Source organism: Anolis carolinensis, chromosome 1, assembly GCF_035594765.1.
Source record: "Anolis carolinensis isolate JA03-04 chromosome 1, rAnoCar3.1.pri, whole genome shotgun sequence".
In the NCBI taxonomy this organism is placed as follows: Eukaryota; Metazoa; Chordata; class Lepidosauria; order Squamata; family Dactyloidae; genus Anolis; species Anolis carolinensis.
Genome location: NC_085841.1, coordinates 39,976,296 through 39,998,021, shown reverse-complemented (window position 1 = coordinate 39,998,021; position 21,726 = coordinate 39,976,296). Strand labels below are relative to the sequence as shown.

The 21,726-nt window shown below is 39.5% G+C and overlaps 1 protein-coding gene across 2 annotated transcripts in view; it reads left to right on the top strand.

Annotated features, from left to right (window-relative positions):
- ehd3 (EH domain containing 3) overlaps positions 1–16,010 on the top strand; it is a 28,621-nt gene extending 12,611 nt beyond the window's left edge. Inside the window, exons 2-6 of one of the 2 annotated variants that reach the window (XM_003216061.4) lie at positions 876–1,052; positions 4,935–5,032; positions 7,248–7,660; positions 10,514–10,678; positions 12,079–16,010. In XM_003216061.4, coding sequence (XP_003216109.1) covers positions 876–1,052; positions 4,935–5,032; positions 7,248–7,660; positions 10,514–10,678; positions 12,079–12,606 — 1,381 coding nt within the window. In that variant the 3' untranslated portion in view covers positions 12,607–16,010. The remainder of the gene's footprint in view (positions 1–875; positions 1,053–4,934; positions 5,033–7,247; positions 7,661–10,513; positions 10,679–12,078) is intronic. The other variant, XM_008125924.3, reaches the window with a different exon arrangement.
- The last annotated feature ends 5,716 nt before the right edge of the window (positions 16,011–21,726 follow it).

Sequence of the window (21,726 nt, the reverse complement as noted above, 5' to 3'; positions counted from 1 at the left end):
ATTATAGGATTTGTAATGCAAAATGTAATGTTTCTGAGCTCTATCTCCATCTACTCTAAGGGTAGAATTAATGCAGTCTGATATTGCTTTAACTGCCATTAGGTAAAGGTAAAGGTTTCCCCTGATGTTAAGTCTAGTCATGTCTGACTCTGGGGGTTGGTGCTCATCTCCATTTCTAAGCCGAAGAGCCAGCGTTGTCCATAGACGCCTCCAAGGTCATGTGGCTGGCATGACTACATGGAGCACCGTTATCTTCCCACTGGAGCAGTACCTATTGATCTACTCACATTGGCATGTTTTCAGACTGCTAGGTTGGCAGAAGCTGGAGCAACAGCGGGCGCTCATTCCACTCCCGGGATTTGAACTTGAGTCTGCAAGTTCAGCAGCTCAGTGCTTTAACACACTTCGACATCGGGGCTCCTAACTGCCATTACTTAGTGCTATAGAAACCTGGGAGTTGTAGTTGAATGAGGTACCAGCACTCTTTGGCAGAGAAGGCTAAAGACCTTGGAAAACTACAAAACGCACATGATTTCATAGAACTGAGCCATAGTAGTTAAAGTGGTGTCAAGCTACATTAATTCTACAATATGGACACACACCCTGGTTGTCCCATGGAAATAATGAAAAAAATGTAAGTGCTATCTGACTGAAGAAGTTATGAATGTATGTGGTGTTGTGTTTAATGGTGGATAAATTCTTAGCCCAAAAGTTCAACTTTATTTTCATCCTCAAAGTTCTGTAAATGTTTGCATTCAAGGGAAGGAGAATTGTCTAACTCCAGGTTTATACTTGATAACAAGGTTTTTGGTATGGCATTTCTCTACCATATAATTGAATATGTACTGTACTTTATCTTTTTCTTTCATTCTTAGGTACCTTCTTGAACAAGATTTTCCTGGGATGCGGATTGGGCCTGAGCCCACCACAGACTCCTTCACTGCTGTGATGAAGGGAGATGTGGAAGGCATCATTCCTGGAAATGCATTGGTAGTAGATCCCAAAAAGCCTTTTAGGAAGCTGAATGCCTTTGGCAATGCTTTCTTGAACAGGTCAGCATGGAGGTTTTTTACAAAGTAATTGAGAGTTTCAATCATGTCCATGCGAAGCTTTATGGCAGATGTGATAAGAAAATCTGTTTTTCTGTTGCATTTTATTTAGTTATATTTTTGTCCCCCATTTCAATTACTGTTTTGCACATTGTTTTTATACAAAATATGCAAATGAAGACAAAAGCCAGATTCAATTAGCATTTTCACATTAATTCAGGATGAAAAATTATCCACACCACAGCAAATATTTTTCTCAGGGCAATATCTCAATTTGTGGAGACAATCTTTCTTGCAAAAGAAGAAAAACTTTGCAAATACTTTTTATACCCTGAACACCATGTTAAAACCTGGTTGTTCAACACAAGACTTGGAGATTCCAACTTTGTTTTCAGTCTGTCAGATCATAATTTGTATTGTTTTAACATTCCTGACATTGCATTAGACTGTTTTAAAGTGATTCAATCCATTGTACCCCATTACATTGCCACCAAGTTGACTTTGCCTTACAGCAACTGCGTGAACGAGAGACCTCCAAATCATCATGTCAATAACAACCTTGTTCTAGTCTTGCAAGCTTGAGGTGTGTCTTCATTGATTGAATCAATCCACCTGTCATGCAGTCTTCTTTTCAACTGCCTTCTAATTTACCAAGCATTATCATCTTTTCTAAATGTCATGTCATCCCATGATATTTCCAAATTTCAATAGATTCAGTTTAGTCATTTTGTTTTCTTGAGAGAGTTCAGGCCTAATTTAGTCTAAGACTCATTTATTGGTCATTTTAGACAGTCTGCACAACCTGTAAAATTCTTCTCTGGCACCACGTTTGAAATGACTTGACTCTTTTCTGGTGAGCTTTCTTCAATGTCCAGCTTTCACAAACATACAAAAATCAGAAATACTATGGATGGAAGGAAGGAAGGAATCATTCAAAAATGGGAGAAACATGTCCCATCTTTGCTGTGCTAGGTACGGCTGGTGGGAATTGTGTATCTGGGGATTATATGGCAGTGTAGACTTGATATAATCTAGGTCAAAGCAACTAATATTAATTCTGCAACTGCATTATATGCCAGTGTAGGTCCAGCCAGAAACAACTTGAGGGCCACGTATTCTCCACTTTTGTATGAGCTGAAGCTGAAATGTCTTAATGCAGCTTCACTAGGTGGAAGTGTCATGTCAGGAACCAAGGATGAGATTACAATAATATCAGTACTAAGGTGTCATTTCTCTCCAATGGCTGAATGTAGCTCAAAGTATAAAATTGCAGTGGGGGTTCATTATTGATTGTCATAACTCACAGATGCGTTTAAACAGGCAATTTACTGTCTTTCAGTATTAAGATAAAACCAGATTTTCTCCTTGTATTTTTCAAGGTGACATTCTATTGAATACAGACAGTCCCCAATTTATGAACAAGATGGGTTCTGTAGATTTGTTCTTAAGTTAAATTTGTATGTAAATCACAACAGGTACAATTTTAAATGTAACTCCAGCCAAAGATAGACAGACAGACAGATAGACACAGACACACACACACACGTATTAGCTTTGATAGCATATTAACATCCCTGTGGAGTTTGTTTTGCTGTCTGTTCAGAAGATTTCACCACACTTTCTGTCTCTGTGACACTTGGATTTTGAAAAAAAATAAAATGGCTTGTTGTGGAAACCAGGATTATAAAGCTTCAGTGGAGATGCCTTTTCCCTATGATAACTCTTTCAGGAGTGAATTTCCCATTCCAAGATAGATTTATATCACTTCCTGTTGTCTCAGCTCCATTTTTAACTGATTCGTTTGTAAGTCAGATGTTTGTAATTTGGGGACTGCCAGTACTAGATAAGATGAAACAAATTTATTCTGTACATTGAATAAGATGGATAAGAAATGTTTCTCAAAATTTGTTATTAAATTTTGAATTTCCAGATTACCTGATCCTGTTTCCAAGATATTACACATTTTAATTTTTTCAGCATTTTCTCCTGAGTTTTGTCCAAAATACTTGGTGTGGTCACTGCACTGCTTACAGACCTGCCATTCATTCACACCCTTTCTGCTTCTGTGTTATTCCTGAGGCAGATGCATTAACAAATGCTGGGAAAGAAACAAGCCTGATGTTATTAAATTCACAGTTGGTAGAACATTCTTATCAATACAAGACTTACCAGACTCTTAATGTACTTACTTATCAAAATGGCTTGTTTGTGTTGGGAGTAATTAATGCATTAAAAAGAGATAAAAAATGAAAACAACTGTAAACAGCACCTATTTGGGAATTCATTTCCAAAATCCACATAATTAAACTGGAGCTCAGGAAACGTGAGTGACAGGATAGACTGAAAAAGACAAATAAGAATGGAACAGATATTAAAGACTCTTTGTTATTCTTGAGTGCACCCTACATGAGGAAAAACCTAGGTATCCACAATTCTCAAATCCATACCAATAATATAACTCTGTCGATGCTAGTCCTCCCCAATCAGATTCTTGACTTGTAATTCTAGCAATTCAAGATGTCAGGAGCTGTGGGACAACACATCTGGAAACAACTTGAAGGCACACATCCACAAACAGTGACCAAATTCTCCCCATCACCACCACCACCCAAATACACACACATACACATCTGAAGCAACTTTAAAGAGTACTACCAAAGTCTGAAGTCAGAGTTCCAGGTATCATTCTTGAGATGAGCCCACATCCCTCTCTTATAAATGTGATACTCCTTGGTAGAGTGACTCAAGACAGCCCCTGACTTTTCTACATACTGTAAGTGTTGCTTAGATAAAGGACCATCTTTATCTAGGTCAGTAGTTCTCAATTTGTGAATCCCCAGGTGTTTTGGCCTTCAACTCTCAGAAATCCTAACAGCTGGCAAAATGCACAAGACTTTGGATGAACGGATTTAAGCACTTTACATTTTTGTATATTGTTTTTAATTGTTTAATGACTAATTGTTTTAATTGCTCTATGTTTTATTTTAATGTATTGTTGTTTATTGACACTGAATTTTGCCAGATTTGTAAGCTGCCTTGAATCCCCTCCGATGAGAAAGGCGGGATAGAAATGACGTAAATAAAATAAACTGGCTGGGATTTCTGGGAATTGTAGGCCAAAACACCTGGGGACCCACAGGTTGAGAACCACAGATCTAAGCAGTCATTGGTTTATCTAATAGGTGCTTAGGTGCTTTTTCCCGCAGACAGTCCAGAGAGAACCATCTGTTTGTGATGTTTGTGTAGGCATTGCTTCATTACGGCCAAAACTGCTTTCTGACCTTTCTGGCATTTAATTAGCCTAGTGTTCTCTCTCAGATGTTCACTAGCTGAGATGACTGAAGGTCAGGCTCCTGCAGGGGGGCACTAAAAGAAAAACAAACATGTTTGGCCTAAACTGACACATGGAAATATTTTTCTCCACAACAACTTGAACCACTAGAGCTAGGGATGTAAAAAGTGGCATTCTCTTGACCCTGACATGAGGTCTATATTTAATAGTTGTTTTTGGACAACAAAATAATGATCTTCTTTCTGAACTATTCAACATAATATGATCAAAGCAAGGGAAGAATGCCCAGGGCACTATTAAAAAGATAGAAATATTATGTTGCCTTGCTTTTATACTGAGTGGCCAACAGTGACAGTCACTAAGTGAAGAGACAAGTGTGATTGCACACAGTTGCAGCAATTCTATACAAATCAACTCAGCACAGCATAGTACACGTAAAGTACTCTTTATTTAAAATTCAAAAATACTCAAAAATCTGAAATTGCCCATCCACATGGACAGTTGTCCATCCATCCACTGGCATTTTCCATCTACTTCTGAAATTTGGAAGCATTGCTTTTTGGACTCTAACTTTGTCCCTTTTTTCTCTTTAGATTAATATGTGCTCAACTGCCGAACCCAGTACTGGAGAGCATCAGCATTATCGATACTCCAGGAATCCTTTCTGGGGAGAAACAAAGAACTAGCCGAGGTAAAGTCAAGGAGCAGTTTCTCATCATGACTTGACTTAAGTCTTGTTTCAAAACTTAGAGCAAGTCAGACAGATATTTGTTTTGTTGTTGCCTGATTTCCAGTCATTTTCAATTTATGGTGATCCTAAAGTGAACCCATTATGGGATTTTTCTTGGCAAGAGTTGTTCAGAGAGGTTTTTTGTTTACTTCTTCTAAATTGAGAGAATGTGACTTGCCCAGGGTCACCTACAACCTCATCAGACGGGGGTAGAATCAGCGGCATGCTCCACTTCGCCTTCCTTTTAAACACAGAGCTATCTGGCTCTCATTACATGATGCATAGGTACTTCTGGCGGGGTTTCATAGTTAAAGGGAAGGCCAAGTGGAGTCTTCCCATGTTCTGCCAGGAACGAATGATAACTTGGGTAAATTAGGTGACGCGGGACATGGGGCAGCAGGTTCCCCATCCCCCCCCCCCCACATGTACCACCAGAATCACCACAGTGCATGGTGATTCCAGCATCTCTTGGAATGAGGTCCTTAGTTGGGTTTCCATGGCCAAACAGGAATTCAAATTCCAGTCTGCATAGTCCAATGTGCAAATCACGACGCTACACTGGTTCTCAGGTATTTGTAGGCTGAGCATGTTTGTATAATTCTATAAGTCTGATCACAGTATTGGCTGCTGACAAAGATATGCAAGAAGTCCACCCAAGTGGACTTTTAATGAAGACTACTCCGTACTTTAAGCTATTCACATTATCTCAGCCTCAGAGAAAAAAGGTAAAAGGTCCTCTGAATAAATCTTGCCCAAAAAACCTCATTAAAGGTTCACCTTAGGGTCTCCATAGATCAGAAAGGGCTTGAAGGCACACAGCAACAAGAATTCCAGTCCACAATTCCTGGGATAGATTTAGACCAAATATACTGCATTTTGGAATTGTACATCACCGCGCTTACAATTATTTGCAGCCATATGTGATAAAATACATACATTTAGGGTTGCCAGATTTCAGAGCCTGGCCCCTCTTCTGAAGATAAGTAAATAAATATCAAGTTGAGAGTGCTGCTCTGCATGTGTTTCTCATTTGTTAGACTTGATGACTTTTTAACAAAATTGAATGGTGTACTTTGAGCAACTGAAGTTGATGCTTAATATACTATGGTTGATGACATCACTATAGAGTTCTCCTTTGCTACATCACCCTTGTAATATTACCAGGATCCACCCTTGTGACATTCACATGGGATCATCTCTGGGTCATGAATTCTAGCCCTAATATTTCAGAGCCTGGATAAACCTGATCTGGCAATTTACACACATTTATAGAACACCAATAAAAACATCTGCACATTTCAAAGCTCAAGTTTGTTTTATTGAATGAGACAGTTTATGCAAGCAAATTGTGTTATCTTATAAAAAAGAGATAGAAAATAAGTTCTGGGCTTTGTTTTAAAAATGGATAGAAACAGACATCATAATGCACTTCAAAGCCAGCTGTTCTACACAGACCGCATAATGCACTTTGAAGCCAGCTCAAGGGTGTGGCGTCTACAAAGCATACACTCTCTGTGTATGTAACAAACTTTAAGTCTGAAGCAGTGTACTAAAAAGCCCAGAAAGTCTGAAATAAGCCACAAAAAGATGCAGCCAATCCTGCAGGACTGGAATCTGGGACCAGAAAATATGGAGCACTTGTCAGGACAGGGCTAGCACTGATTCACTGTAGAAAGCTGGAAAGAATCATAGAACCATAAAATCATAGAGTTGGAAGAGACCTCGTGGGCCATCCAGTCCAACCCCCTGCCAAGAAACTGGAAAATTGCATTCAAAGCACACCCAAGAGATGGCCATCCAGTCTCTGCTTAAAAGCCTCCAAAGAAGGAGCCTCCACCACAAGAAAGCTGGAAAAATGGTAAAAAGCACCACCACCACCCCGCAGAGAGAAACCACACTAGCACCAACATACCATTTTTGACATCAGAAAGAATACAAATGTACTTCTGGTGAAAACCACTCACTTTGAAAATGCTTGTGTTAGGCAGAATGTTCACACTGTTCTATCTCTATGAAAATACTATTTAAACTTCTAATGATTGCACATAGCACTTAGCTATGTTTTCTCTAAGCTACAATAGCTCATCAATTTTGGGTCCAGGTCTTTATGTGAACATACATTGTCATGGGTATTGTCTCTGTTGTTGTGGGAATCTCACATCTCTTTTTCCAATAGGTTATGATTTTGCTGCTGTCCTGGAATGGTTTGCAGAGAGGGTTGACCGCATCATTCTTCTTTTTGATGCCCACAAGTTAGATATTTCAGATGAATTTTCAGATGTCATCAAAGCTCTGAAAAACCATGAGGATAAAATAAGGGTAGTACTCAACAAAGCCGACCAAATCGAGACTCAACAGCTCATGAGAGTATATGGTGCTCTCATGTGGTCTCTAGGAAAGATTGTCAACACACCTGAAGTGCTCAGGGTCTACATTGGGTCCTTCTGGTCACACCCATTGCTTATCCCGGATAATCGGAAGCTCTTTGAGGCTGAGGAGCAAGACCTCTTCAGAGATATCCAAGGCTTGCCCCGCAATGCAGCCCTTCGAAAATTGAATGATCTCATTAAACGAGCACGGCTAGCTAAGGTGAGTCTCTCTGGTGGCTTACTATGATGGATTATTATTGACTCCTAAATTACATTATATTCTGAGGGAGCAGCTCTGCTTACTATACTTCAGTCTAATGAGGTTTACTTGGTTGTGGTACAAAGTGGGTTATCTTTGTTATAACACTCTCCATGTGGAATGATCTCATTTAGATAATGTGGTTCCCAATGGGTGGTGTTTCTACCAGGTTATACCAGATTACCAGCTCCCCCTATATAAATGTCCCCAATTTTTAAGATCTTCAAGGGAGGACTTTCTGTCAGTCCCATCACCTGAACAGGTATAGTAAGGGAGGACCTGGGAGTGGCTGCTCCCAGTTTATGGAACTCTGTCTCAAAGGAGGCTCGGTTGCCCCCTCCTTCTTGTTCTCCTTTCTTTACCAAGCTTTTCATTTTTAACCAGTTTAGATAGTGCATTCAGTAAATTTTACTGTGCTTTTAATTATTTTAAACTAATATTTTATGGTATGTGGTTTTATTTAATGCTTTTTTAAAAAAACATGTATTTCAAAATGTTTTGAATGTAGGATACAAGTTGCTTAGGACCACTTAAGGGAGAAAAGTGGGATATTAAATAAACAAACAAACAACACCATCAACTCCCTTTAATGCTGCCAGTCACCCCTTACTATTTGTAATTAAATAATTTACTACTTTGTTATTATTTGTTTAATGTATTCATCAATTTTGTTGACTTAAATTGTTTTTCTATTGCAAAACCTTTTAATTCTTTACATAGGAAAGCATAATGTTTAAAATTCATACCACACATGTGTGTGTGTATGTGTGTGTAAAATCAAACACAAAGGGATTTCTATTTCCTGTACAATAGGTCAGTCCTAATAATGGAAATAATAATAATAATAATAATAATAATAATAATAATAATAATAATAATAATAATCTTTATTTATATCCCGCCACCATCTCCCCAATGGGGACTCGGGGCGGCTTACATGGGGCCATGCCCAAAAGAATACAATGTAAACAGCATATAAAAAAACAGCACAGCACAATACAATAAGCAATACAGTAAATAATATCCTTTACAAAATAAAACAAGGAGACAATGAAAACAAGGGCAGACCACATGAACATTAAGTTAAAACTCGGGGTGAGAAAGACATAAAAATAAAAGCCACAGCGAACAGGGTCATAAGGGAGTGGGGTATGACAACATAAATTCTAAAGTTGTTCAATCTACTTGTTTAATAGATGTGTCATAATTGCGTAAACTCAGCTGCCAAACAGAACATATCAGTGTATGTGGATTCCTAGTTAAACTAGTACATGTGGCAATTTGCTTTTTCCTGTTAAGTCTGAAGCTAGATTTGGGAAAAGGAGATATCTGTGAAAGCATAAGGTATGCAAACAAATATCTATGCCTTGCCTACATATAAATATGAAACCGGGATTGTTATTTGCATTAGTCATGGATTTCCTTCTTCAGGTGTAGCCACAGTAATTCTAGAGTTGTAATCAAAAATGGATCAAATGAGGAGATTAAGAACATCTTCACATTGATGAGTTCCCCCGCATCAATCGCCAACCTCTGTGGCAAATTGACAGGGCAGCAAGGCAATCCACACCCTGCCTTGATGGCAGCAACTCTTCCCATCGCACATGGGGAAGCATCCCTGCATGGCTTCCCCCTGTGTTGGCCACGTGATTTCAAATGGAACACAGGAAGCCTTCTGTGCTCCCAGCGGAACGTTGTTGGATGCATGCACCCTATTTGGGCCACGGAGCCCCACTGGAAGTGAGCCTACATAGTCTGAAGGGCAGTGTGGGACTCAGTGGCTCAACTGGGGCAGAAGCGTCCTACAACAATGAAAACAGTCATTTGATGAAGTTGAAAGACTGGCTTGGAAAAAATGGATTCTGGATTACATACACCAGGAACTGAGGGATACATATTTGTTTCCTGGGATTTCGAGGGTTTTCGCCATGGTCTCACTTTCTCATTATTATTTACATTATTTGTGGCCTTGAGATTTTTTTTTTTTCAAAACCAGAAGTGACAAGGAAATCATTTTTGACTGAGGGGGGAGATCATCCATTTTTGATGGCTAAAACAAATCAGGGGAGTAGAACATTGCCTTCACATCACATAGAAGGTACAAGGATTATTTCAGACCTAAAACAATGCAAAATGAGAGACTACTGAGGGTGAATTGAGAGCACTGGCATTCACTTTAGCCAACCCTGGTTTGTAGAATGATCTCATGGTGCCTTTCTTATGTTTTACTTAAAATTATTGGGCTCCAAAAAGAAGACGCTCTAGAACTGCTCTAGGAAAAATTGAGTAAGGACTAAAAATAGAAACAAGATGCAGAGTGTTGATTCCATTCTGACAAAATTACTATTCTGAAATTTGATTACATGGCAGAAAAGACAGAAGACTGTCTAATGAAGTCTGGGTAGAGATTCAACTCCTAAGTACCTCATCACATTCTGATACATACATTTATCATACTGGCTCTCACATGTATATTTGTTTTACTATTTATTTTATTTTAATTTAATTTATTTTATTGGAAGTTGATTGTTTAAAAACCATGATGAACATGAAGCTAATATCTTGTAGTTTTCTAATTTTACTTCATCTTCAAAGATGAAGCTTTATGTGTGACTTTATATGTGTCAATCCAAAATTCAGTATCTCAAACCTATAGAGAGGACTAAGGAAGCAAGAATGTAAAAAGAAAATGTACTGTAGAAAAGGAGGATACATATTTTAAAAGAGAGAGAAAATGCAAATGAAATGAGGTTATGTGAAAACACAAGCATTCTAGGAATATTCTGAATATCCAATGGTTGTGCTTTGATGCAGGTTCATGCTTACATCATTAGCTCACTTAAGAGAGAAATGCCATCAGTGTTTGGCAAAGACAATAAGAAAAAAGAACTTGTGAAGAATTTGAGAGTGATCTATGGACGAATTGAACGGGAGCATCAGATTTCACCAGGAGACTTTCCCAATCTGAAAAAGATGCAGGTGAGTCCCAGAAACAATGGAGCATCTATTGGGTAAACATTGGCCAAAACCATGTTGGAGAATTTCAAAACTGTTTCATAATTCTTGCTTATTCCCTTACAAGCAAGGTTTGCTTCTTTTTCCTGACACCATAGGGGCCTCATTCTGCTGAATGTAACAGCTAGCCCTCACAAATCCTTTAAACCAGTGTTTCTCAACCTGGGTCAGACCTGGGGGGAGTCGCAAGGTAGGTCAGAGGGGTCACCAAAGACCAGTATTTCTGTTGGTCATGGGGGTTCTGTGTGGGAAGTTTGGCCCAATTCTATCGTTGGTGGGGTTCAAGGGGCTCTTTGAGTGTAGGTGAACTATACATCCCAGCAAATGCAGCTCTCAAATGTCAAGGCCTATTTCCCCCAAATTCCACCAATGTTCACATTTGGGCATATTGAGGATTCATGTCAAGTTTGGTCCAGATCCATCATTGTTTGTAGTCCACAGTGTTCTCTAGATGTAGGTGAACTACTACTCCAAAACTCAAGGTCAGTGCCCACCAAACTCTTCCAGTATTTTCTGTTGGTCGTGGGAGTTTTGCATGCCAAGTTTGATTCAATTCCATCATTAGTGGAGTTCAGAATGCTCTTTGATTGTAGGTGAACTATAAATCCCTACGACTACAATTCCCAAGCGACAAAATCAATCCCCCCCACCCAACCCCACCAGTATTCAAATTTGGGCGTATTGGGTATATGTGCCAAATTTGGTCCAGTGAATGAAAATACATCCTGCAGATCAGATATTTACATTATGATTCATAACAGTAGCAAAATTACAGTTATGAAGTAACAACTAAAATAATTTTATGGTTGTGGGTCACCACAACATGAGGAACTGTATTAAGAGGTTGTGGCATTAGGAAAGTTGAGAACCACTGCTTTAAACTGTAGTGCACACATTGTATCAGAACAAGGAGGCGGAATTAGTCTTCATGTATTCATACCCAGAACCTAAAATGAAATTACAGTTACGTTTCAGTCTGTTGACTAACCCATGTGCACTCATTGACTACATTTGTGGGATTGCAAACTCAGGCCCATAGTTACGGAGTGATCAGATTTGCAGACACCTGGATTGTCATTGTTACACAAAATCAGAGGTAGATAAAGTTCAGCATTTCCATAGGCTTTTTTGTGGAAAAAGGCCCAAAATGATCTCTAGCAGGTGGAAAGGGCACTTACACCACATTTTGATCTCAAAATAAGTGCCCCCGAGAAGCTTCGAAAGATCCAAAAACATGAACTCACCTACTGAGGGTATTTATTTCTTACTTTTCTTGTTTGCACAAGCAGGAGTAGGTACAATTGCCCAACACTGCACTAAATGGTAACAAAATATCCATCTCTGTCTTCTTGATTGTCTTTCAGGAGCTGCTACATGCTCAAGATTTCAGCAAGTTCCAGCCAATAAAAATCAAGTTGCTGGATGCCGTAGAAGATATGCTGGCCAAAGACATTGCAAAGCTCATGGTGCTGGTACGCAAGGAGGAATCTGACAAGCCTATCCAAACAGTGAAAGGTGGAGCTTTTGAAGGCACTCTACAAGGCCCATTTGGACATGGCTATGGTGAAGGAGCAGGAGAAGGAATTGATGACATAAACTGGGTGGTAGCCAGAGATAAGCCTGTGTATGATGAGATCTTCTACACGTTGTCACCTATTGATGGGAAAATAACTGGTGCGAATGCTAAGAAGGAACTGGTGAAATCCAAGCTTCCTAACACAGTGTTAGGCAAAATATGGAAACTGTCTGATATTGATAAGGATGGGATGCTGGATGATGAGGAGTTTGCTTTGGCCAATCATCTTGTAAAAATTAAGCTAGAGGGTCATGAGCTCCCCAGTGAACTCCCAGTTCATCTTGTTCCACCATCTAAAAGGAAACTAGCAGAGTGAGAAGTCACAAAACTGAAATTTGGGAAATGAGGGATATCTGTTGGATTACAGCAGTTTTCCGATGTGTAGAGGAACCAAAAAACTAAATTGAGTAGCTCCTCTTTATTATTTTCAATTAACTTCACTTTTGTAACTCTTTTTTCCTGATATGTGTTAATAACAGAAATTGATGGCAAGAATTAAGGGAATGAAATTGGCTGTGATCTATAAATTGTTCAGAACTGTTTGAACCTCTTATTGGATTTTCCTCTGGGGGAAGTGTAATTGAACCCATGCCCCCTTCCTCCCCAAAAATGAAACATACCTCTGGAGGGAGCTGGTGCCTTTAACTTGCTTTTGATCTGAAGTCTCTCTTTCAGTCTTTTGTTTTTTATAAGCAGAAGTAACCAGCATTTTAAAATTACAGCAGAAATCTTCAAAGCTCCACCTTCCCCCAAACTCTCTCTTTTCTTTCTTTTCCCTCACACACTTTTATCTTTATTGCTGGTCTTTTTCTCCTACTCTAGAATCACAGAATATTAGAGTTGGAAGAGACCACATGGGCCATCCAGTCCAACCCCCTACCATGCAGGAAAAGCACAATCAAAGCACTCCCAGCAGATGGCCATCCAGCCTCTGTTTTAAAGCCTTCAAAGAAGGAGCTTCCACCACACTCTACGGCAGAGAGTTCCACAGTTGAGCATCTCATACAGTCAGGAAATTCTTCCTAATGTTCAAGTGAAATCTCCTTCCTGTAATTTGAACCCATTGCTCCGAATCCTAGTCTCCAGGACAACAGAAAACAAGCCTGTTCCCTCTTCCTTGTGGCTTCCTTTCACATATTTATACATGGCTATCATGTCTCCTCTCAACCTCCTCTTCTGCAGGCTAAAAATGCCCAGCTCTTTAAGACGCTCCTCATAGGGCATGGTGTCCAGACCTTTAGCTGGCCTCCTCCGGACATCTTCCAGCTTGTCAATATCTCTCTTGAACTGGGGCCCCCAGAATTGGACACAGTATTCCAGGTGAGGTCTAACCAAAGCAGAATAGAGAGGTACCATAATTTACCTCAATCTAGACACTATACTCCTTTTGATGCAACCCAAAATCCCATTGGCATTTTTAGCTGCTACATCACACTGTTGGCTCATGTTCAACGTTTTGGCCACAAAGACTCCAAGATCTTTTTCATATGGACTGTTGTCAAGCCAGACATTACCCATTCTGTATCTTTGCATTTCATGTTTGTGCCTACACTTTCTCCTTATTGAAATTCATTTTGTTAGTTTTGGTCCAGTTCTCTAATCTGTTGAGGTCATTTTGAATTGTCACCCTGTCTTCTGGAGTATTAGTTAGTTATCTCTCCCGATTTGGTGGGATAACTAATACTCCAGAAGATATTCTAATACTCTAGTGCTTCTCAGCCTTTGCCTGTGTACTTCCTCCTTCCCCATTACCAAGCATCGGAATGTTTCCTGTTTCCTTTTCCTCTTTCAGAGGGAGTTAACTAAAATGAATAAATCATTTTTAAAAACAAAATAACTCTGACCTGAATGCCCCATGGGTTTCTATGCCCACTGTTGGTTTTGTGAGGGCTGGCTGTTACATTTGGCAGAATGAGGTCCCTATGGTCTAGGTTTCACAGTCTGGGTGTTACAATACAGACAAACAGACAGAAAGACACATATTGTCATTCATTATTATAGGCTTCATGCTTCCCAACAGAAAAATGAGTGGTGATTATGATACCATGTTGACGAATACAGTGTTCATAGAACATTTGTGATACTTGTTTAGTTTACAAACAACTCTAGGCCCAGTTGTGGGCCATTTTAGCCACAGAAAATGTATGCTTGTGAGATTATGGAAAGTCTCAACTGCAAATAGCACATTATTAGAACATGTTTCTTGTGCTTTGCAATATGGTATTCAAATTTAAAGCCATACATCTTTTCCTAGTTAATGCAGCAAATACTGCTGGCATTCATACACCTATGTTTAGGAGACCAATGTATGGTGGAAAGAACAGTGCTCAGAAAACAGAGCTCAGTTTGCTCAAATTTCACCTGTGGAAATTATGGTATTTTGTCAGAGATGAGTAGCAAGAATCAATAATCTTCCCAGCATATCCCTATCCCCAGAAATAAGAGCTGTGATTTTCACATCTTGAATGTATGTTCCATCCCATGGGAGGGCTGATAGTATTCATTCAGTCACAATATACTTGTCTTTCAACACCACAGATTTGTGAGGGAACACATGACTACTCACAAGTATTATTTACTCATATAAATACAATTTCAAGTACAATTTCATTTTCTGTTCTGTCTGTTGTAGAGAGGAGGGGATACAGCTTGTAACACATTGGTCTTCTCGGTCAGCATGCACCTGCACATAGATCACATCCTTCACCTACGGCTGGCCCTAGGTAATTTTCAAATATAAGTGAACAGAATTTTGGCACGCCCCCCTCCCCCCCCCCCCCGAAACCAATCACTGAAAAATAAAAGCGTTGGATAAGCGAAAATGTTGGATAATAAGGAGGGATTAAGGGAAAGCCTATTAAACATCCAGCTGCTTCACCCGGCGGGAGGCAGCCTCACTGAAAGAAGTGGTGCACACAAACAAAAAGTTGGCTTTAGGGCACTTGGAGGCACCTCAAGAGGCGCCTCAACTGTGCCCCCCAAACGATGGCACCTGAGGCAACTGCCTAAATTGCCTTACGATTGAACCGCCCCTGCCTTCACCTCATCTTCCCAACTCATTCTGTTATATTTCTGCAATACAGTACAACCCCCATGTCCACAGAAGATACGTTCTTGAGTCTACTGTGAAAACATTAAACCATGGATCATAGCAAAGCATAATGAAGTTATTAACTTCTACCATACAGTTGCCTTGAAGGGATCTAAACATTACTAGAGAAGATACCACTTCAGAAATTTTCTAGGTCCTCTACCGTGAGTCTATAATAACTTCCAGTGATAGAATAGAATCTCTTGGAGGACCTAGAAAACTTCTGCAGAGGGTTTATTTTGTTGGATGCAGATAGGTGAAACCATGAGTATGAGTCCTGGAAGTTCATGGTTCTGGGTTATGCTACTTCCAGATGCTGTTCCTCTGCGTCATTTCAAATTATACATCTTATTAATCAGCATCACCCCTTCGGTATCAAAATCTAAAGTGATACCATAATCCTTCACTTTGTTTATGCTGAGCTTCTACTGTGACTTGTTGAGCTGAAAAGGACAAAGAACCACGACAAACTCGTTCAATATCTTTGTGTTAATATTATATAAGGAAATAGATGTTCTCTCTCTGTATAAACATTTCTGCAGTGTATTTATCTGTTTTTATTAAAAGGAAACATGCATTAAACTTCTTTTGGCACCCAGTACAGAAATGCAATTAAAAACTGAAGCTAAGTTCTGGATGTGCCCATGCTTGTGTGTGCTTTACAAAATCTTTGCCATGCTTAAGCTTGTTTCTAAATCCCCAGAGAGCTTTTTTCTATATGACGTGATGTAGCTTTTGTTCTATATGACATAAACTTCAGTTCTACAGGACAGAAGCAAAATGGTCAGGAAAGGGACCATGGCAGATTAATCTATATATATAAATGAGTGATGGCATCAGGGCAACAAACAAAACAACAAAACTACAGGCCGCCCAACCTCGAAATTTGACAACACAACCCATCATCCACGGCTTCCGTAAGATACAACAAAAAGAAAAGAAAAATAAAATCCTAATTAGAGGGAGAGCAATAATTGTTTTTATCCAATTGCTGCCAGTTTAGAGGGCTAATCTCTGCCCACTTCGTCTCCTAGCAACCAATTCAGCCAAGCACAGCCAGGGTTCAGTTAGGGGACAGGCAGATTTAGGCCTCACTTAGGTCTCTTCCTAATCTCTTCCAGATTGTCTAATTTGCACTGGATTATATGGCAGTGTAGACTCAAGGCCCTTCCACACAGCTATATAACCCATTTATAATCTTATATTATCTGCTTTGCACTGGATTATCTTGAGTCCACACTACCATATAATCCACTTCAGTGTGCATTTTATACAGCTGTGGAGAAGAGGCCTCATATAATCCAGTTCTAAGCAGATAATATAAGATTATCAATATGCAGTAGAGTCTCACTTATCCAACATAAACAGGCCGGCAGGATAAGTGAATATGTTGGATAATAAGAAGGGATTTAGGAAAAGCCAATTAAACATCAAATTAGGTAATCGTTATACAAATTAAGCATCAAAACATATTATACAACAAATTTGACAGAAAAAGTAGTTCAATGCTCAGTAATGCTATGTTGTAATTACAGTAGAGTCTCACTTATCCAAGCCTCGCTTATCCAATGTTCTGGATTATCCAACGCATTTTTGTGGTCAATGTTTTCAATATATAGTGATATTTTGGTGCTACATTCATACATATAGTAATTACTACATAGCATTACTGCATATTGAACTACTTTTTCTACCAAATTTGTTGTCTAACATGATGTTTTGGTGCATCATTTGTAAAATCATAACCTAATTTGATGTTTAATAGGCTTTTCCTTAATGCCTCCTTATTATCTAACATATTCGCTTATCCAACATTCTGCCGGCCCATTTATGTTGGATAAGTGAGACTCTACTGTATTTACAAATTTACCACTAAAATATCACAATGAATTTAAAACACTGACTACAAAAACATTGCTTATGAAAAGGCAGACTGCTTTGGATAATCCAGAACATTGTATAAGCGAATGTTGGATAAGTGAGATTCTACTTTAATATGAAATAATTACTGGGATAGAATAATGCAGAACAATATAATCTCTAAACCAGGACAGTAAATAAAGACCAACAGTCTGAAAGCAGGAAAATTGGAAATTCCACAAAGGAAACAATCAGGGCCAGCTAACACCTCCCAAGAAAGGATTCTCCCAGAAAGGAAGCTGAGAAGGGAGTGAAGCACTGTGTATTACCAAAATCATTATTATTACAATCATTACTATTATTATTATTATTATTATTATTATTATTATTATTATTATTGTGTTGCGGTCAACTGTGAAAATGAATACAATCTGGTTCCAAGTATTCAAAAACACTAAAATCAGAATATATACAAATTAATGTGGTATAATAAAACAGAACAATACAATCTCTAAAATCAGAACACTAAATAAAGAACAACACTCTGAAAACAGGGGAATTCCACACAGGAAACAATCAGGGCCAGCTAACACCTCTCAACAAAATATTCCCATCATCAAAGTCTAGCAAATCCTCTGTTTTCTCAGGGCCACAGACAGTAGAAGCACATAAAATATCGCAAAGAAAACCACTCTGAGAACAAGGGAATTCCAGACAGGAAACAATCAGGGCCAGCTAACACCTCCCAACAAAAAATTTACTCGGGGAGGAAACAGCCAGGCTTTAAAGCTGCAAGGCCATTACATCCTAATCATTTTTCCTAATTGCAGCATTTTACTTGCCTCCAACAGACAAAAAAAAACAACAATCAGAAATATTGTATATTCACAACCTTTAGGAAATAATATCCCCTGATGGCGCAGCGTGTTAAAGCGCTGAGCTGCTGAACTTCTGGACTGAAAGGCCGCAAGTTTAAATTGGGGGAGCGGAGAGAGCCCCCACTGTTAGCCCCAGCTTCTGCCAACCCAAAAGTTCGAAAACATGCAAATGTGAGTGCATCAATAGGTACTGCTCCGGCAGGAAGGTAACGCCGCTCCATGCAGTCATCCCACATGACCTTGGAGGAGTCTACAGACAACGCCGGCTCTTCGGCTTAGAAATGGAGATGAGCACCAACCCCCAAGTCGGACACGACTGGACAATGTCAGGGGAAAACCTTTACCCTTTACCTTAACTACCACCAATTCCTCAATAGTTTATTCCCCATACCACCAGACTTTGCCACAGCAACGCGTAGCCGGGCACAGCTAGTATGCATATAAATCGAGGTTTTACTATTTAGCAGATCATGAAGATAGTTATCCTAATATAAATTCACACACCTTTGGTATGCTTGGCCGCCGGGGACTTGATTAGAGTACTTGGATTAAATATAGCTTCTTCATCTTTGCTATGGTAGTAAATGGGATAACACTCAACCTCAGTGGCACCAGACAGCCTTATACACATGAGTTAAGACATCCCACTGCTTTCACTTACTCACAGGTAAGTGAGCAGGGCACTGGATAGGTTCAAAACACCAGCCTCGGAGTACTCTGCTTATCCCCATGTATGATGGATACTCAAACTTGTAGTCAATTGTTCCATCCATGATTGAATTTATGTTTTGATTCATATTTTAAGTCACTTTGTGCCCTGCACAAAACCAAGAGTTTTTCATCTGCAACTCAAAATAGGGAGAGAATAAAATGAGGAATATAAAAATATCCTTGTTATTTGTTCCATCCATGTATTAATACAGACACCTCTATTAAAAGACATCACAAGATATCATATCCCAAAGTCTTTCAAATAGCAAAAAGAGATTAACTTTGCAGTAGCACTTGGGGATTTGGGACTAACCGCTGAGGAGGAGGAGGAGGAGGAGGAGGAGGAGGAGGAGGAGGAGGAGGAGGAGGAGGAGGAGGAGGAAGAGGTGGCAGACATATCACAAATCCCTACATTTCAGGAACGTCGAAGGGAGAAAGAAGTCAGAAGGAGATCAGCTAGACTGGCAGAGAAAATGCTGAGCAATCAGACCGCACCCTAGAGACAGCTATGCAGGGAAGCTGAGGGCTACACATTAGTAGAAAGTCAGGGGCCCAGTGCTGGCTGTAACTATCTTACTTCGGGAAATTCCCGTTACAAGCTCCATGTCTCCATTCCAGTGTCGGATCTTGATGAAGGTTCTTGGCCATTGACATTTGTTTTTGTAACTTGTAAGCCTATTTATCAAAGACTTTAATTTCTGTGAAGACTTCTGTTTTACGTTTGCTTGAAGATTGTGCGTTATCATCGAGGCTGTACTTTCTGTTTCACTTATTGCATTACCTTTATTTTGGCTGACGTAAAGCCTTTTTATTTACTTTTTCTGTCTAAAACTGTTTCTGGCGTAGAACTGGACAGTATGAAGCAATAGTAATTAAAGTGGGGTCCAAGAGCATTCATTCTATAGTGTAAATTCACCAAAATAAGGGTATGGAGACATGGCATAATAATAACAACAACAACATTTTAAATGGATCCTGACTGCATTTATCTCCAGTGCAGATGCATCCAGAGAAGGGTATGGACCTTTGGAAACTATAATTCCCAGGACCACATAGTATGGAGCTATGGTATTTAAAGTGGGACTGAAGAGCATTCATTCCATAGTGTAAATGCACCAAGAGAAGGGTATGGACCTTGGGAAAATATGACTCCCGAGACTGCACACCATGGAGACATGGCATAATAATAATAATAATAATAATAATAATAATAATAATAATAATAATAATAATAATACATGTGAAAACTGTGGTCAGCAAAGAATACACACAAAGGGTCAGAAAAATTCTCAAAAGCAAGCTCAATGGAGGCAACACCATCAAGGCCATAAACACCTGGGCCATACCTGTCATAAGATATACTGCTGGCATTATAAATTGGACACAGGTGGAACTGGACAATTTGGACAGAAAAACAAGAAAACTCATGACCATTCATCATTCCCTGCACCCTCGCAGTGATGTTGACTGGCTATATCTGCCTAGAAGATCAGGGGGCAGAGGACTCTTACAAGTAAAACAAGCAGTCAAAGAAGAAGAACATGCCCTGGCAGAATATGTCAAGCAAAGTGAAGAACCTGCTTTGATTGAAGTCAAAAATCAGAAACTCCTCAAAACACAGCAGACAAAAAACCAGTACAAGAAAACCGCACTACAAACTAGAGCTGACAGCTGGCACAACATAACACTGCATGGAAAGTTCCTTGACAAAATTGAAGGAAAAGCTGATAAGGAGAAGACCTGGCTCTGGCTCACGAATGGGACCCTGAAGAAGGAGACAGAAGGCCTGATCCTTGCAGCCCAGGAGCAAGCCATCAGAACAAATGCTATTAAGGTCAAGATCGAAAAATCAGCTGATGACCCAAAATGCAGACTGTGCAAGGAAACCGACGAAACCATTGATCATATCCTCAGCTGCTGTAAGAAAATCGCACAGACAAACAGAGGCACAACTATGTGGCCCAAATGATTCATTGGAACTTATGCCTCAAGTACCACCTCCCAGCAGCAAAGAACTGGTGGGATCACAAACCTGCAAAAGTATTGGAAAATGAGCACGCAAAGATACTGTGGGACTTCCGAATCCAGACTGACAAAGTTCTGGAACACAACACACCAGACATCACAGTTGTGGAAAAGAACAAGGTTTGGATCATTGATGTTGCCATCCCAGGTGACAGTCGCACAGATGAAAAACAACAGGAAAAACTCAGCCGCTATCAGGACCTCAAGACTGAACTTCAAAGACTCTGGCAGAAACCAGTACAGGTGGTCCCGGTGGTGATGGGCACACTGGGTGCCGTGCCAAAAGATCTCAGCCGGCATTTGGAAACAATAGACATTGACAAAATCACCATCTGCCAGCTGCAAAAGGCCACCCTACTGGGATCTGCACACATCATCAGAAAATACATCACACAGTCCTAGACACTTGGGAAGTGTTCGACTTGTGGTTTTGCGAAATGAAATCCAGCATATCTATCTTGTTTGCTGTGCCATACAACGTCGTTGTGTTGATAATAATAATAATAATAATAATAATAATAATAATAATAATAATAATAATAATAATGATGATGATGATGCAACACAAGACACAGACATATCATGGAAGGAAGGGAAGGGCTATTTTTTTTAAAAAATTGTTCTGGCAAAGTAAAAACTCGGTGAGCAAAAGGTAATGCTTTCCCTAACAAGGGTATTTTTGACTCCTCTCAGAATTTCCCCTCCCCCAAATTGGGGAAATGATTCATTTTAAACCTGGGAGCAACAAATGCCATCATATTAGAGAATTGGCCATACACGCAGATCATTACCAAAAATCCACTTCTTCACCATCTCCTGAAACGTTTGAAAAGAATGCTGACCCCCACACTTACAATATGCAAAAAATGTT